The sequence below is a fragment of the Oncorhynchus masou genome, chromosome 6 (assembly GCF_036934945.1).
Source record: "Oncorhynchus masou masou isolate Uvic2021 chromosome 6, UVic_Omas_1.1, whole genome shotgun sequence".
NCBI classification, from domain to species: Eukaryota; Metazoa; Chordata; class Actinopteri; order Salmoniformes; family Salmonidae; genus Oncorhynchus; species Oncorhynchus masou.
Window position 1 is genome coordinate 83,412,077 of NC_088217.1, and position 17,960 is coordinate 83,430,036.

Genomic DNA, 17,960 nt, shown 5'->3' on the forward strand with positions numbered 1-17,960 from the left:
AGCTCTCAGCTGGTTGTTCATAGTCTAATATGTAGTGGAGCTCTCAGCTGGTTGTTCATAGTCTAATATGTAGTGGAGCTCTCAGCTGGTTGTTCATAGTCTAATATGTAGTGGAGCTCTCAGCTGGTTGTTCGTAGTCTAATATGTAGTGGAGCTCTCAGCTGGTTGTTCATAGTCTAATATGTAGTGGAGCTCTCAGCTGGTTGTTCATAGTCTTAATATGTAGTGGAGCTCTCAGCTGGTTGTTCATAGTCTTAATATGTAGTGGAGGTAAGCTCTCAGCTGGTTGTTCACAGTCTAATACGCAACGGAGGTAAGCTCTCAGCTGGTTGTTCATAGTCTAATACGTAGCGGAGGTAAGCTGTCAGCTTGTTGTTCATAGTCCAATACGTAGCGGAGGTCAGCTCTCAGCTGGTTGTTCATAGTCTAATACATAGTGGAGGTAAACTCAGCTGGTTGTTCATAGTCTAATATGTAGCGGAGGTAAGCTCTCGGCTGGTTGTTCATAGTCTTATACATAGCGGAGGTAAGCTCTCAGCTGGTTGTTCATAGTCTAATATGTAGCGGAGGTAAGCTCTCAGCTGGATGTTCATAGTATAATACGTAGCAGAGGTAAGCTCTCAGCTGGTTGTTCATAGTCTAATACGTAGCGGAGGTAAGCTCTCAGCTGGTTGTTCATAGTCTAATATGTGGAGGAGGTAAACTCTCGGGTGGTTGTTCATAGTCTAAATGTAGAGGAGGTAAGCTCTCAGCTGGTTGTTCATAGTCCAATATGTAGAGGGAGTAAGCTCTGAGCTGGTTGTTCATAGTCTAATACGTAGCGGAGGTAAGCTCTCAGCTGGTTGTCCATAGTCTAATACGTAGCAGAGGTAAGCTCTCAGCTAGTTGTTCATAGTCCAATACGTAGCGGAGGTCAGCTCTCAGCTGGTTGTTCATAGTCTAATACATAGTGGAGGTAAACTATCAGCTGGTTGTTCATAGTCTAATATGTAGCGGAGGTAAGCTCTCGGCTGGTTGTTCATAGTCTAATACATAGCGGAGGTAAGCTCTCAGCTGGTTGTTCATAGTCTAATACGTAGCGGAGTTAAGCTCTCAGCTGGTTGTTCATAGTCTAATATGTGGAGGAGGTAAACTCTTGGGTGGTTGTTCATAGTCTAAATGTAGAGGAGGTAAGCTCTCAGCTGGTTGTTCATAGTCCAATATGTAGAGGGAGTAAGCTCTGAGCTGGTTGTTCATAGTCTAATACGTAGCGGAGGTAAGCTCTCAGCTGGTTGTCCATAGTCTAATACGTAGCAGAGGTAAGCTCTCAGCTAGTTGTTCATAGTCCAATACGTAGCGGAGGTCAGCTCTCAGCTGGTTGTTCATAGTCTAATACATAGCGGAGGTAAGCTCTCAGCTGGTTGTTCATAGTCTAATACATAGTGGAGGTAAACTCTCAGCTGGTTGTTCATAGTCTAATATGTAGCGGAGGTAAGCTCTCGGCTGGTTGTTCATAGTCTAATACATAGCGGAGGTAAGCTCTCAGCTGGTTGTTCATTGTCTAATACGTAGCGGAGGTAAGCTCTCAGCTGGTTGTCCATAGTCTAATACGTAGCGGAGGTAAGCTCTCAGCTGGTTGTTCATAGTCTAATACGTAGCGGAGGTAAGCTCTCTGCTAGTTGTTCATAGTCCAATATGTAGAGGGAGTAAGCTCTCAGCTGGTCGTTCATAGTCTAATACGTAGCGGAGGTAAGCTCTCAGTTGGTTGTTCATAGTATAATACGTAGCGGATGTATGCTCTCAGCTGGTTGTTCATAGTCTAATACGTAGCGGAGGTAAGCTCTCAGTTGGTTGTTCATAGTATAATACGTAGCGGATGTATGCTTTCAGCTGGTTGTTCATAGTCTAATACGTAGCGGAGGTAAGCTCTCAGCTGGTTGTTCATAGTTTAATTGTAGCGGAGGTAAGCTCTCTACTGGTTGTTCATAGTCTAATATGTAGCGGAGGTTAGCTCTCAGCTGGTTGTTCACAGTCTAATACGTAACGGAGGTAAGCTCTCAGCTGGTTGTTCATAGTCTTGTATGTGGTGGAGCTCTCAGCTGGTTGTTCATAGTCTTAATATGTAGTGGAGGTAAGCCCTCAGCTGGTTGTTCATAGTCTAATATGTAGTGGAGCTCTCAGCTGGTTGTTCATAGTCTAATATGTAGTGGAGCTCTCAGCTGGTTGTTCATAGTCTTAATATGTAGTGGAGGTAAGCCCTCAGCTGGTTGTTCATAGTCTAATACGTAGCGGAGGTAAGCTCTCAGCTAGTTGTTCATAGTCCAATACGTAGCGGAGGTAAGCTCTCAGCTGGTTGTTCATAGTCTTGTATGTAGTGGAGCTCTCAGCTGGTTGTTCATAGTCTTCATATGTAGTGTAGGTAAGCCCTCAGCTGGTTGTTCATAGTCTAATATGTAGTTGAGCTCTCAGCTTGTTGTTCATAGTCTTAATATGTAGTGGAGGTAAGCCCTCAGCTGGTTGTTCATAGTCTAATATGTAGTGGACCTCTCAGCTGGTTGTTCATAGTCTTAATATGTAGTGGATGTAAGCCCTTAGCTGGTTGTTCATAGTTTAATATGTAGCGGAGGTAAGCTCTCAGCTGGTTGTTCACAGTCTAATACGTAACGGAGGTAAGCTCTCAGCTGGTTGTTCATAGTCTAATACGTAGCGGAGGTAAGCTCTCAGCTGGTTGTCCATAGTCTAATACGTAGCGGAGGTAAGCTCTCAGCTGGTTGTTCATAGTCGAATACGTAGTGGAGGTATGCTCTCAGCTGGTTGTTCATAGTCTAATACGTAGCGGAGGTAAGCTCTCAGCTGGTTGTTCATAGTCTAAATGTAGCGGAGGTAAGCTCTGAGCTGGTTGTTCATAGTCCAATACTTAGCGGAGGTAAGCTCTCAGCTGGTTGTCCATAGTCTAATACGTAGCGGAGGTAAGCTCTCAGCTGGTTGTTCATAGTCTAATACGTAGCGGAGGTATGCTTTCAGCTTATTGTTCATAGTTTAATACGTAGCGGAGGTAAGCTCTCTGCTGGTTGTTCATAGTTTAATTGTAGCGGAGGTAAGCTCTCTGCTGGTTGTTCATAGTCTAATATGTAGCAGAGGTTAGCTCTCAGCTGGTTTTTCGGAGGTTATCTCTCAGCTGGTTGTTCATAGTCTAATACATAGCGGAGGTAAGCTCTCAGCTGCTTGTTCATAGTCTTGTATGTAGTGGAGCTCTCAGCTGGGGTTTCATAGTCTTAATATGTAGTGGAGGTAAGCCCTCGGCTGGTTGTTCATAGTCTAATATGTAGTGGAGCTCTCAGCTGGTTGTTCATAGTCTTAATATGTAGTGGAGGTAAGCCCTCAGCTGGTTGTTCATAGTCTAATATGTAGTGGAGCTCTCAGCTGGTTGTTCATAGTCTAATATGTAGTGGAGCTCTCAGCTGGTTGTTCATAGTCTTAATATGTAGTGGAGCTCTCAGCTGGTTGTTCATAGTCTTAATATGTAGTGGAGGTAAGCTCTCAGCTGGTTGTTCACAGTCTAATACGTAACGGAGGTAAGCTCTCAGCTGGTTGTTCATAGTCTAATACGTAGCGGAGGTAAGCTGTCAGCTTGTTGTTCATAGTCCAATACGTAGCGGAGGTCAGCTCTCAGCTGGTTGTTCATAGTCTAATACATAGTGGAGGTAAACTCTCAGCTGGTTGTTCATAGTCTAATATGTAGCGGAGGTAAGCTCTCGGCTGGTTGTTCATAGTCTAATACATAGCGGAGGTAAGCTCTCAGCTGGTTGTTCATAGTCTAATATGTAGCGGAGGTAAGCTCTCAGCTGGATGTTCATAGTCTAATACGTAGCAGAGGTAAGCTCTCAGCTGGTTGTTCATAGTCTAATACGTAGCGGAGGTAAGCTCTCAGCTGGTTGTTCATAGTCTAATATGTGGAGGAGGTAAACTCTCGGGTGGTTGTTCATAGTCTAAATGTAGAGGAGGTAAGCTCTCAGCTGGTTGTTCATAGTCCAATATGTAGAGGGAGTAAGCTCTGAGCTGGTTGTTCATAGTCTAATACGTAGCGGAGGTAAGCTCTCAGCTGTTTGTCCATAGTCCAATACGTAGCGGAGGTCAGCTCTCAGCTGGTTGTTCATAGTCTAATACATAGTGGAGGTAAACTCTCAGCTGGTTGTTCATAGTCTAATATGTAGCGGAGGTAAGCTCTCGGCTGGTTGTTCATAGTCTAATACATAGCAGAGGTAAGCTCTCAGCTGGTTGTTCATAGTCTAATACGTAGCGGAGTTAAGCTCTCAGCTGGTTGTTCATAGTCTAATATGTGGAGGAGGTAAACTCTCGGGTGGTTGTTCATAGTCTAAATGTAGAGGAGGTAAGCTCTCAGCTGGTTGTTCATAGTCCAATATGTAGAGGGAGTAAGCTCTGAGCTGGTTGTTCATAGTCTAATACGTAGCAGAGGTAAGCTCTCAGCTGGTTGTCCATAGTCTAATACGTAGCAGAGGTAAGCTCTCAGCTAGTTGTTCATAGTCCAATACGTAGCGGAGGTCAGCTCTCAGCTGGTTGTTCATAGTCTAATACATAGTGGAGGTAAACTCTCAGCTGGTTGTTCATAGTCTAATATGTAGCGGAGGTAAGCTCTCGGCTGGTTGTTCATAGTCTAATACATAGCGGAGGTAAGCTCTCAGCTGGTTGTTCATAGTCTAATACGTAGCGGAGGTAAGCTCTCAGCTGGTTGTCCATAGTCTAATACGTAGCAGAGGTAAGCTCTCTGCTAGTTGTTCATAGTCCAATATATAGAGGGAATAAGCTCTCAGCTGGTCGTTCATAGTCTAATACGTAGCGGAGGTAAGCTCTCAGTTGGTTGTTCATAGTTTAATACGTAGCGGAGGTAAGCTCTCAGCTGGTTGTTCATAGTCTAATACGTAGCGGAGGTAAGCTCTCTGCTAGTTTTTCATAGTCCAATATATAGAGGGAGTAAGCTCTCAGCTGGTCGTTCATAGTCTAATACGTAGCGGAGGTAAGCTCTCAGTTGGTTGTTCATAGTATAATACGTTGCGGATGTATGCTCTCAGCTGGTTGTTCATAGTCTAATACGTAGCGGAGGTAAGCTCTCAGCTGGTTGTTCATAGTCTAATACGTAGCGGAGGTAAGCTCTCTGCTAGTTGTTCATAGTCCAATATATAGAGGGAGTAAGCTCTCAGCTGGTCGTTCATAGTCTAATACGTAGCGGAGATAAGCTCTCAGTTGGTTGTTCATAGTATAATACGTAGCGGATGTATGCTCTCAGCTGGTTGTTCATAGTCTAATACGTAGCGGAGGTAAGCTCTCAGTTGGTTGTTCATAGTATAATACGTAGCGGATGTATGCTTTCAGCTGGTTGTTCATATTCTAATATGTAGCGGAGGTTAGCTCTCAGCTGGTTGTTCACAGTCTAATACGTAACGGAGGTAAGCTCTCAGCTGGTTGTTCATAGTCTTGTATGTGGTGGAGCTCTCAGCTGGTTGTTCATAGTCTTAATATGTAGTGGAGGTAAGCCCTCAGCTGGTTGTTCATAGTCTAATATGTAGTGGGGCTCTCAGCTGGTTGTTCATAGTCTAATATGTAGTGGAGCTCTCAGCTGGTTGTTCATAGTCTTAATATGTAGTGGAGGTAAGCCCTCAGCTGGTTGTTCATAGTCTAATACGTAGCGGAGGTAAGCTCTCAGCTAGTTGTTCATAGTCCAATACGTAGCGGAGGTAAGCTCTCAGCTGGTTGTTCATAGTCTTGTATGTAGTGGAGCTCTCAGCTGGTTGTTCATAGTCTTAATATGTAGTGTAGGTAAGCCCTCAGCTGGTTGTTCATAGTCTAATATGTAGTTGAGCTCTCAGCTTGTTGTTCATAGTCTTAATATGTAGTGGAGGTAAGCCCTCAGCTGGTTGTTCATAGTCTAATATGTAGTGGAGCTCTCAGCTGGTTGTTCATAGTTTAATATGTAGTGGAGCTCTCAGCTGGTTGTTCATAGTCTTAATATGTAGTGGAGGTAAGCCCTTAGCTGGTTGTTCATAGTTTAATATGTAGCGGAGGTAAGCTCTCAGCTGGTTGTTCACAGTCTAATACGTAACGGAGGTAAGCTCTCAGCTGGTTGTTCATAGTCTAATACGTAGCGGAGGTAAGCTCTCAGCTGGTTGTCCATAGTCTAATACGTAGCGGAGGTAAGCTCTCAGCTGGTTGTTCATAGTCGAATACGTAGTGGAGGTAAGCTCTCAGCTGTTTGTTCATAGTCTAATACATAGCGGAGGTAAGCTCTCAGCTGGTTGTTCATAGTCTAATACGTAGCGGAGTTAAGCTCTCAGCTGGTTGTTCATAGTCTAATATGTGGAGGAGGTAAACTCTCGGGTGGTTGTTCATAGTCTAAATGTAGAGGAGGTAAACTCTCAGCTGGTTGTTCATAGTCCAATATGTAGAGGGAGTAAGCTCTGAGCTGGTTGTTCATAGTCTAATACGTAGCAGAGGTAAGCTCTCAGCTGGTTGTCCATAGTCTAATACGTAGCAGAGGTAAGCTCTCAGCTAGTTGTTCATAGTCCAATACGTAGCGGAGGTCAGCTCTCAGCTGGTTGTTCATAGTCTAATACATAGTGGAGGTAAACTCTCAGCTGGTTGTTCATAGTCTAATATGTAGAGGAGGTAAGCTCTCGGCTGGTTGTTCATAGTCTAATACATAGCGGAGGTAAGCTCTCAGCTGGTTGTTCATAGTCTAATACGTAGCGGAGGTAAGCTCTCAGCTGGTTGTCCATAGTCTAATACGTAGCGGAGGTAAGCTCTCAGCTGGTTGTTCATAGTCTAATACGTAGCGGAGGTAAGCTCTCTGCTAGTTGTTCATAGTCCAATATGTAGAGGGAGTAAGCTCTCAGCTGGTCGTTCATAGTCTAATACGTAGCGGAGGTAAGCTCTCAGTTGGTTGTTCATAGTATAATACGTAGCGGATGTATGCTCTCAGCTGGTTGTTCATAGTCTAATACGTAGCGGAGGTAAGCTCTCAGTTGGTTGTTCATAGTATAATACGTAGCGGATGTATGCTTTCAGCTGGTTGTTCATAGTCTAATACGTAGCGGAGGTAAGCTCTCAGCTGGTTGTTCATAGTTTAATTGTAGCGGAGGTAAGCTCTCTACTGGTTGTTCATAGTCTAATATGTAGCGGAGGTTAGCTCTCAGCTGGTTGTTCACAGTCTAATACGTAACGGAGGTAAGCTCTCAGCTGGTTGTTCATAGTCTTGTATGTGGTGGAGCTCTCAGCTGGTTGTTCATAGTCTTAATATGTAGTGGAGGTAAGCCCTCAGCTGGTTGTTCATAGTCTAATATGTAGTGGGGCTGTCAGCTGGTTGTTCATAGTCTAATATGTAGTGGAGCTCTCAGCTGGTTGTTCATAGTCTTAATATGTAGTGGAGGTAAGCCCTCAGCTGGTTGTTCATAGTCTAATACGTAGCGGAGGTAAGCTCTCAGCTAGTTGTTCATAGTCCAATACGTAGCGGAGGTAAGCTCTCAGCTGGTTGTTCATAGTCTTGTATGTAGTGGAGCTCTCAGCTGGTTGTTCATAGTCTTAATATGTAGTGTAGGTAAGCCCTCAGCTGGTTGTTCATAGTCTAATATGTAGTTGAGCTCTCAGCTTGTTGTTCATAGTCTTAATATGTAGTGGAGGTAAGCCCTCAGCTGGTTGTTCATAGTCTAATATGTAGTGGACCTCTCAGCTGGTTGTTCATAGTCTTAATATGTAATGGAGGTAAGCCCTCAGCTGGTTGTTCATAGTCTAATATGTAGTGGAGCTCTCAGCTGGTTGTTCATAGTCTAATATGTAGTGGAGCTCTCAGCTGGTTGTTCATAGTCTTAATATGTAGTGGAGGTAAGCCCTTAGCTGGTTGTTCATAGTTTAATATGTAGCGGAGATAAGCTCTCAGCTGGTTGTTCACAGTCTAATACGTAACGGAGGTAAGCTCTCAGCTGGTTGTTCATAGTCTAATACGTAGCGGAGGTAAGCTCTCAGCTGGTTGTCCATAGTCTAATACGTAGCGGAGGTAAGCTCTCAGCTGGTTGTTCATAGTCGAATACGTAGTGGAGGTATGCTCTCAGCTGGTTGTTCATAGTCTAATACGTAGCGGAGGTAAGCTCTCTGCTGGTTGTTCATAGTTTAATTGTAGCGGAGGTAAGCTCTCTGCTGGTTGTTCATAGTCTAATATGTAGCAGAGGTTAGCTCTCAGCTGGTTGTTCACAGTCTAATACGTAACGGAGGTTATCTCTCAGCTGGTTGTTCATAGTCTAATACGTAGCGGAGGTAAGCTCTCAGCTGCTTGTTCATAGTCTTGTATGTAGTGGAGCTCTCAGCTGGGGTTTCATAGTCTTAATATGTAGTGGAGGTAAGCCCTCGGCTGGTTGTTCATAGTCTAATATGTAGTGGAGCTCTCAGCTGGTTGTTCATAGTCTTAATATGTAGTGGAGGTAAGCCCTCAGCTGGTTGTTCATAGTCTAATATGTAGTGTAGCTCTCAGCTGGTTGTTCATAGTCTAATATGTAGTGGAGCTCTCAGCTGGTTGTTCATAGTCTAATATGTAGTGGAGGTAAGCCCTCAGCTGGTTGTTCATAGTCTAATATGTAGTGGACCTCTCAGCTGGTTGTTCATAGTCTTAATATGTAGTGGAGGTAAGCCCTCAGCTGGTTGTTAATAGTCTAATATGTAGTGGAGCTCTCAGCTGGTTGTTCATAGTCTAGTATGTAGTGGAGCTCTCAGCTGGTTGTTCATAGTCTAATATGTAGTGGTGCTCTCAGCTGGTTGTTCATAGTCTAATATGTAGTGGAGCTCTCAGCTGGTTGTTCATAGTGTTAATATGTAGCGGAGGTAAACTCTCAGCTGGTTGTTCATAGTCTAATATGTAGTGGAGCTCTCAGCTGGTTGTTCATGGTCTAATATGTAGTGGAGCTCTCAGCTGGTTGTTCATAGTGTAATATGTAGTGGAGCTCTCAGCTGGTTGTTCATAGTCTTAATATGTAGTGGAGCTCTCAGCTGGTTGTTCATAGTCTTAATATGTAGTGGAGGTAAGCCCTTAGCTGGTTGTTCATAGTTTAATATGTAGCGGAGGTAAGCTCTCAGCTGGTTGTTCACAGTCTAATACGTAACGGAGGTAAGCTCTCAGCTGGTTGTTCATAGTCTAATATGTAGTGGAGCTCTCAGCTCGTTGAGGAGGTAAGCTCTCACAGCCCCGGTAGTGAACTAGCTGAACCATCAAACCACAGAAGGGAGTTGTTGCTGTCTGCTTTAGTGGTACTGACAGCTGAATTGACTTAGGACTGTGTGTAGGATAGGTTGGTGCTGGAGGGAGAACCATGGTATTGAACCAACCCAGACAGGGTATAGTTGAGACTGGAATGGGAAATACATGTCACAGTAAGGTGATTACTGCACTGCCCAGGAGGGAAGGAAGGGAGAAAATCCAGATCACATGAATGGTAGAAAACGTAGAGAGGAGGAACATCTTCAGAGGCATTGTCGTCCTTTTTCTAAATCTACTTTCCTCTACTTCCTGTTTACTGATATCTGCAGCTGGGATTAGCCAGAGTGTAATGGCTCTTCACCACAGTAACAGTGTTAGTTGCGCACACCCACATGTACACACACACACATGCACACACACGTCACCTACAGACAGCTTGTCTCGCTCAGACAATTAGACCCCACCCACAAACACTGGCATATAGAGCTACTGTATTTTGACATCCTAGGAGGATGGTGGGAGGAGCTATAGGAGGATGGGCTCATTGTAATAGAGTCAAAGTTCCATGTATTCCATTGCAGCCATTACAATGAAAGGAGTGGGAAAGAGGGATACATAGTCAGTTGTACAACTGAATGCATTCAACTGAATGGTGTCTTCCACATTTAATCCAACCTGACATCCACGTCATCAATGAGACCGTCCTCCTATCGCTCCTCCCACCAGTATATTGACCCTCTGGTTGACACACCAGTATGTATGTTGACTTGGTACATAGACCCTATTTTCATCTTGTTCGTTGTTGTCATGAATAACTCATTATGTGCCTCAAATTCATACTTATGTAAATAAGATATTTCGTATTTTATTTTTAATAAATTAGAAAAAAACTCTAAAAAGCTGTTTTCAGGTTTGTAGTTATGGGATATTGCGTGTAGATTGATGAGGATTTTTAATTAATTAATTTTAGAATAAGGCTGTAACGTAATAAAATGTGGAAAAGGGGAAGGGGTCTGAATACTTTCCCAAAGCTCTCTATGTGTGCCTCAAACACTGCCAAGCGCCTATGAATAGGAAACTGCCAATGTAATATCTATCTAAAGTACAGCACAGTGTCTGTACTGTTATATATACCTATCACATGTAGTCTATAAGGCCAGTTTCCAGAGTGGTCCTGTTTTCCTAGTAGGATTTGTGATTCTTAAAAAATCCATTGGCAAGATTCTTTGCTTTTGTTTAATTTGCTGACTGACTGAGATTACTGGTCCATTAAGAAGTACAGTATGTAGTTATACTTCTCAGTGGACCAGTAATCTCAGTCAGTCATTAGACAATGGGTAGGTCAAGGCCTGTTCTCTCTTGTGACCTCACCTCATTATAAGTCTCTCCACAGATGTTACCTGGATGCACCTCCACAGCAGGGAGTGTGTGTGTGTGTGTGTGTGTGTGTGTGTGTGTGTGTGTGTGTGTGTGTGTGTGTGTGTGTGTGTGTGTGTGTGTGTGTGTGTGTGTGTGTGTGTGTGTGTGTGTGTGTGTGTGTGTGTGTGTGTGCGTGCGTGTGTGTGTATTTGTGTGCGTGTGTGTGTATTTGTGTGTGTGCGTGCGTGCGTGCGTGTGTGTGTGTGTGTGTGTATTTGCGTGCGTGTGTGTGTGTGTGTATTTGCGTGCGTGTGCGTGCGTGTGTGTGTGTGTTTGCGTGCGTGTGCGTGCGTGTGTGTGTGTGTGACGCAAGTTAGTCTGTCACAGCCGTACTGCCTCAATAACACTGTATTTCCTGACATGGGAAATACTGTACATAGAACATTAACTGTCAATTGAACAGCCTTATTCAAGACGGTCATGTTCATTAGCCTCATAAAACTTGTCATGGTTTAATAGCCTCATAAAACATATCATGGGTTTATCATTAAAGAAAAATGTACTGTCTATACAATGTTTATCTCATAAGTGTCCACGTCACTGTAAGTTACATAATGGGCTTCTTCAGGGAAATAAATGGATTTAAACAGTAACTGTTTGTTCCAGTCAGCCTGAGTGTCACTGTTGGAGATGTAATCCTTCTCACGAGGTCCTGCTGTTTGATTTGGGGTTCAGTTCAGTTTCCTACCAGCTGCTGCTCTCAACAAGAGTCGTAAGACCAACCTGTATATTAGCTTCAACTTGTTTTTGGTGCAACTAGACCCCCCCTTCAGTGTGTGTGCTATGCTTTACAACTGTTTGTTTTCAAACATATGAGATCTCTGTTTCGAGTTCAATGACATAAGAAGAAAATCACTTCACAAAACACTAGTGTTCAAACTTCCTTCGTTTGTATCACATGGGGTTGTTCCCCTCATCGCCATCCAGACAAACTCACCTCACCTTTTGTGAGCTTCTATAATTGTTAACGGATTAACAGTTATTAGCGTTCGCCCAAATGTCATAAACCTGGATTAACAGTTTTTTGCATTAGTCCAAATGTTATGAACCTGGATTTGAGTTTCCCTGACAACCAAGGCACCTGAGAGGCCCGGTGAAATGTTCAGAGGCTGACGTTTTATAATATGGATTATTTTGATAGCTGAATGATTTTGGCATGTATTTCTTCATGTTTATAAATTGTTGATCCGTGTATTCACCAGAACAGTGCATAGAAAAATATATCAGTCTGTTAGAAAAAAGCCGACAGTGAATGCAGATATCCATAGAGACTGTTAGAGTCATTAACCTCTCGTTTTATCCCCCAGGTGCTGTTGCCGTGACGACCCGGCCCCACATCTACTACTGCCGCTCGCCCAACATGGAGGTCTTCACCTGCTGGTGGCATCCCCTTGACAACAACTCCGAGAGTGACGACAACGTCACCTACAGCCTCACCTACTCCTTAGAGTACGTACTATTACTGTACAGTGCATTCGTATTCAGGCCCCTTAATCCACATTTTTTAAGTTACAGCGTTATTCTAAAATGGATTAAATAAAAATATGTCCTCCTCAATCTACACACAATACCCCATAATGACAAAGTGAAAACGCAGCTATGTTCAGGTCTCTCCAGAGATGTTAGATCGGGTGTCTTGTTGGAAGGTGAACCTTTGTCCCGGTTTGAGGTCCTGAGTGCTCTGAAACAGGTTTTCATCAAGGATCTCTCTGTACTTTGCTCTGTTCATCTTTCCCTCAATCCTGACTAGTCTCCCAGCCGCTGCCGCTGAAAAACATCCCTGCCACCATCATGCTTCACCGTAGGAATGGTGCCAGGTTTCCTCCAGACGTGACGCTTGGCATTCAGGCCAAAGAGTTCAATCTTGGTTTCATCAGACCAGAGAATCTTGTTTCTCATGGTCTGAGAGTCCTTTAGGTGCCTTTTGGCAAACTCCAAGTAGGCTGTCTTGTGTCTTTTACTGTGGAAAGATTTCTGTCTGGCCACTCTACCATAAAGGCCTGATTTCTGGAGTGCTGCAGAGATGGTTGTCCTTCTGGAAGGTTCGCCCATCTCCACAGAGGAACTCTGGAGCTCTTTCAGAGTAACCTTTGGGTTCTTGGTCACCTCCCAGACCAAGGCCCTTCTCCCCCGATTGCTCAGTTTGGCCGGGCGGCCAGCTCTAGGAAAAGTCTTTGTGGTTCCATACTTCTTCCATTTCAGAACGATGGATGCCACTATGTTCTTGGGGACCTTCAATGCTGCATAAATGTTTTGGTACCCTTCCCCACATCTGTGCCTCAATGCAATCCTGTCTCGAAGCTCTACAGACAATTCCTTAGACATCATGGCTTTTGCTCTGACATGCACTGGCAACTGTGGGACCTTATATAGACAGGTGTGTGCCTTTCAAAAATATATATATATATTCTAAGTCAGTTAAGAACAAATTCTTGGTTAAATTATGGTTTATTGTGTGTAGATTGCTGAGTTTTTATTTTATTTAATACATTTTAGAATAAGGCTGTAACGTAACAAAATGTGGAAAAAGACAAGGGGTCTGAATACTTTCCGAAGGCACTGTATATACACACACCAGGTACTATATACTGTATATATACACACACCAGGAACAATATACTGTATATGTACACACCATGTACTGTATACTGTATATATACACATCATGTACTATATACTGTATATATACATAGTACACACCTTGTACTTTCCTTGTTGCAGGATTGGTAGAGGATAAAATCCTGCATTCATTAAAAACGCCTTGAATTACTCTTAATTTTTAATTTCAAGGCTTTTTCCCCCAATAAATGCAGGTATTTTCATTCTATCACATTGTGTAGGAACAATGTATCCTAAGAGACCGTCTTCATTCAAAGAAATGAGTTGAGTTGAATTGAATTGACCATATCATTCCTTTCTTGTTTGTCACAGAAAGGGGCCGAGGCGTGAGTGTCCAGACTATATAACGGGCGGCCCCAACAGTTGTCACTTTGACAGCGGCCACACGTCAATCTGGACCATATACTGCATGAACGTGATGGCCAGGACCTCCCACGGAGTGTTCAGCTCCAAGGACCACTGTCTGGACGTGGCTGATATAGGTACAGGGAGAGATAAATCACTGTCTCGTGTGGCTGATGATATAGGTACAGGGTGATATAGTTCACTGTCTGGATGTGGCTGATATAGGAACAGGGTGATATATATAGACCACTGTCTGGATGTGGATGATATAGGTACAGGGTGATATAGTTCACTGTCTGGATGTGGCTGATATAGGTACAGGGTGATATAGACCACTGCCTGGATGTAGATGATATAGGAACAGGGTGATATATATAGACCACTGTCTGGATGTGGATGATATAGGTACAGGGTGATATAGACCACTGCCTGGATGTGGATGATATAGGAACAGGGTGATATAGACCACGGTCAAACTGGGTCAAAATTGGGTAGTACATCATCAGTTCCTCTTATCATGTTCGTCATTACATAACTTAGAGAGCTATTTATAACTTCTCAGAAATGTCCAGCTCAACTAGCCCATGTTAGCTAAAGTTTATTTATATGTTTTTTAGCCCATAGATATTGTTGGATGTTTTTAGTCACTCAAATATAACATTAGACATGGCAAAATGAATAGAATTGCAATAAAATTAGCTTTAAAACTGATAAATGTTCTTTTCACCCCATGACAAAATGTGTAGAATTACAGAAACCTGCTAAACTAAGGGTGTGAACAGTTTGTGTCATGAACAGAGCTTGTGCCCATAGAAATAGACATGGTGCATGCGTGGGGGGGGCGCAGGCTGTTCCCCAATGCTGGAATGGGGGCCCCAAGTGGAAAAGTTTGGGAACCCCTGATATAGACCACCTGGGGGCTCCACTCAGTCTGGAACGGCATCCTGCTCCCGAGATCTAAAACCATCTGGCTAGCGATTTCTCTTACCCCCCCAAAAAAACAGTAAAATCAGCAACAATTCAGCTAAAATTGAGTTTAATTTAGGAAATCTGTTCCCAAGTATTCACACAAATGTAAATAAAAAGATAAATATGTGATGTTGTCTCAATGTAATCAAGGTATAAAATTATTATTACTGTTATTTTCAAATACAATCTCTTTTTGGGCATAATTGTGGTCAATTTGCAGTGTACAAATTATTATCATTATTTTCCAGCCCCCCAACCATTAGCTCCAACAAAAGTCGTCCCACCGCTGAATCTAGTTGCCTTTCTAGTTGCCCTAGATAGTGTGCTACTTTTGACCAGAACCTAAGGGGAATAGGGTGCTATTTCAGTACACTGTAGTATATGGAATAGGGTGCTATTTCAGTACACTATAGTATATGGAATAGGGTGCTATTTCAGCTCAACCTATGACTGTTGTGTTAATCCACTGTTGTGTCTGATATTTGTGATGTCTCTTCCTGTGTGTCTGGCGTCGGCCACGCCTCCTCTCCCTGTGTGTGTGTGACGTCAGCTCTTCCTCATTTCAACCCAGTCCAATGGGAGTTAGTCCCCTCCCAGCAGGGCACATCTGATCACATCAGAGCCATTCTGTTCCCCTTACTTCTCCATCAGTGAGTGCACTCCCAAAGCCGATGGAAAGAGCACCCTGATTTGTGTGTGTGTGTGTGTTTGTGTACACGTGCATGTGCATGTGCATGTGAATGTTCAATACTGTATGCGCATTGCAAACAGTCACCACTCATGTCTACATTGTGCTTCCGTATGCACAGAGAATAGTAGCGCATGTGAAGGAAAATAGAAGGGTTCCTCTCCAGGCTCTAGGCGTTTTCTCACGGTAACAATAGAGATGTGTCATTCAGAACCTATTCAGCTTCCCCTTCTTACTCTGATACCCCTTCCAACTGGCCTTTCTCCATGTTCATTATAAAAGATAACCCCATTCATGTACCATTACCTCAGCATGTTGCTTGTTGTCTCCTCTGTTGTCCCTCCACATCCTGTTTGCTGTTCATTGTGTATTCACCCCTCCCCGTGACTACCAGTCTAGGCCTTTTCCTTTCAACTTACGTTCTAGCTCTTCTTTGCTCCCTGTGAAGCATACAACCATAACAAGCCCACGCCATGCAGTTTTCTTGGCTTCACTTCTTTCCTCTCTGTCCATGTCCTAACGCTCTCTCCGCTGTCTGTCTGTCTGTCTGTCTGCAGTGGAGACAGAGGCTCCGGTTAACTTGACCTACACCTTGTTGAACGAGACGGAGGAGGAAGCTGGCCGCACCGCCATGGTGTCCTGGGTTTACCCCAATCCCTCCCACATCCAGTACGGTTGGATCACCCTGGTCTTCGAGCTGCAGTACCGACGCATCGCCGAGCCCAACAACTGGAAGGTAGAGAGAGAGAGAGAGAGAGAGAGAGAGAGAGAGAGAGAGAGAGAGAGAGAGAGAGAGAGAGAAAGAGAGGGAGAGAGGGGGGGAAGAGAGAGCGGGAGAGAGAGAGGGGGAGAGAGAGGGAGAGAGCGAAAGAGAGAGCGCGTGAGAGAAAGAGGGAGAGTGGGAAAGAGAGAGGGGGAAATAGAGAGAGGGGGGAAAGAGAGTGGGGAGGGAGAAAAGAGAGAAGGGGAAATAGACAGGGGGAGGGGAAAGAGAGAGGGGGAGAGAGAGGGAGGGGTGTAGTTGCAGTGTTTATCATCACTATTTGAGGGTGTTAAGCGTGTGACGTGGGAAGCATGTCATGTCCGTGATTGATTCTTTAAGAGGAAGATGTGTTTATTTCACAGTTAACAGGGGGGTTTGTTTGTTACCCACGTTACGACCGATGATCCTGCCTCTTTGTCAGATGAGAGAAGAGAAAGAACAGAAACAAACAGAAACGCAGGTTTAGTTGGTTTAGCCTGGCTGAACGGTGAAGGATCTTTTTTAAACAGTATATATTATATATTAACAGTATATATTATTTCAACAGTATCAGATATAAACTGTCACTTTAACCAGTATCATACTACTCTATCACCTTCTGTCACCTCTATCACGTGGAGCTCAGTTGGTAGAGCATGGTGCTTGCAATGCCAGGGTTGTGGGTTTGATTCCCATGGGGGACCAGTATGAAAAATGTATGCACTCACTACTGTAAATTGCTCTGGATAAGAGCATCTGCTAAATGATGTATGTGTACTGTAACTGCTACTGACAGCTCACTATCGCCCCCTGTGTGTCTGCAGGTGAAGGGCTTGCTGAGAGAGCCTTGTCTGGAGCTGCTGGATCTGCCGGTAGGAGAGTACATTGTCAGGGTGAGATGCCGTTCCCGCAACAACGGCCTCTGGAGCAAGTGGAGCACCCCTCTCCTACTCTGTGTCCCAGTCAAATCTACCCCCGGTAGGGACTCTTAACTGTCTGATGATTCAGTTACTGTCTGCACCTACCCACAGTCAACTCCTAATCTGAAGCACTGTTATATGACCCATATTACAGTGTTGGCATACGGAATGATCTAGACGTGTGCTGTCTTTGTCCCTTACAGATAAGCTGCTGGCTCTGCTTTTGGTGACCGGTGTTGGGGTCATGTTCTTGCTAGTCATCGGCTTTGGATTTATCCTACAGGGCAAGAGGTAGGGAAGCACACACACACGTAAACAACTATATAAACATCAAATACATGTTTGATTTCTTTCAAATACTTAAGATACAGCGTTTTATTCTTTACATAAAGGACAGGTTAAGAGATAAATGTGTGCAGGAGCGATCTTGTATTGATATATAAACCCTTCTATATTACAGACACATGCTACATAGGCTGTAATATCATGAAATATAAATGTAGAAAGTGTATTGATGGTTCTCTCTTTCACTGTAGGATAAAAGCATTCCTTCTGCCTCCAATTCCCAAACCACGCATCAGAGGCATCAATCCCCTGCTTCTGAAGGTAAATACACACACACACACACACACACACACACACACCAACCTGATGACTTATAACTCATTGTAACTCACTATCTTCTCACTATCTTTTCTAACCCCTCCCTTTCCTATCTTCTCTATCCCCTTCCTATCTTCTCTAACCCCTCCCTTTCCTATCTTCTCTGTCCCCTTCCTATCTTCTCTAATCCCTCCCCTTCCTATCTTCTCTAACCCCTCCCTTTCCTATCTCCTCTGTCCCCTTCCTATCTTCTCTAATCCCTCCCCTTCCTATCTTCTCTGTCCCCTTCCTATCTTCTCTAATCCCTCCCCTTCCTATCTTCTCTGTCCCTTCCTATCTTCTCTAATCCCTCCCCTTCCTATCTTCTCTGTCCCCTTCCTATCTTCTCTAACCCTCCGCTTCCTATCTTCTCTAACCCCT

The 17,960-nt window shown here is 43.9% G+C and overlaps 1 protein-coding gene across 1 annotated transcript in view; it reads left to right on the forward strand.

Annotated features, from left to right (window-relative positions):
• Nucleotides 1-17,960, forward strand: part of LOC135542811 (prolactin receptor-like) — a 63,707-nt gene that overhangs the window by 43,560 nt on the left and 2,187 nt on the right. Inside the window, exons 3-8 of the mRNA XM_064970032.1 lie at nucleotides 11,962-12,103; nucleotides 13,586-13,755; nucleotides 15,833-16,011; nucleotides 16,842-16,995; nucleotides 17,141-17,228; nucleotides 17,474-17,543. Of these exons, the coding sequence (XP_064826104.1) occupies nucleotides 11,962-12,103; nucleotides 13,586-13,755; nucleotides 15,833-16,011; nucleotides 16,842-16,995; nucleotides 17,141-17,228; nucleotides 17,474-17,543 (803 nt within the window). The remainder of the gene's footprint in view (nucleotides 1-11,961; nucleotides 12,104-13,585; nucleotides 13,756-15,832; nucleotides 16,012-16,841; nucleotides 16,996-17,140; nucleotides 17,229-17,473; nucleotides 17,544-17,960) is intronic.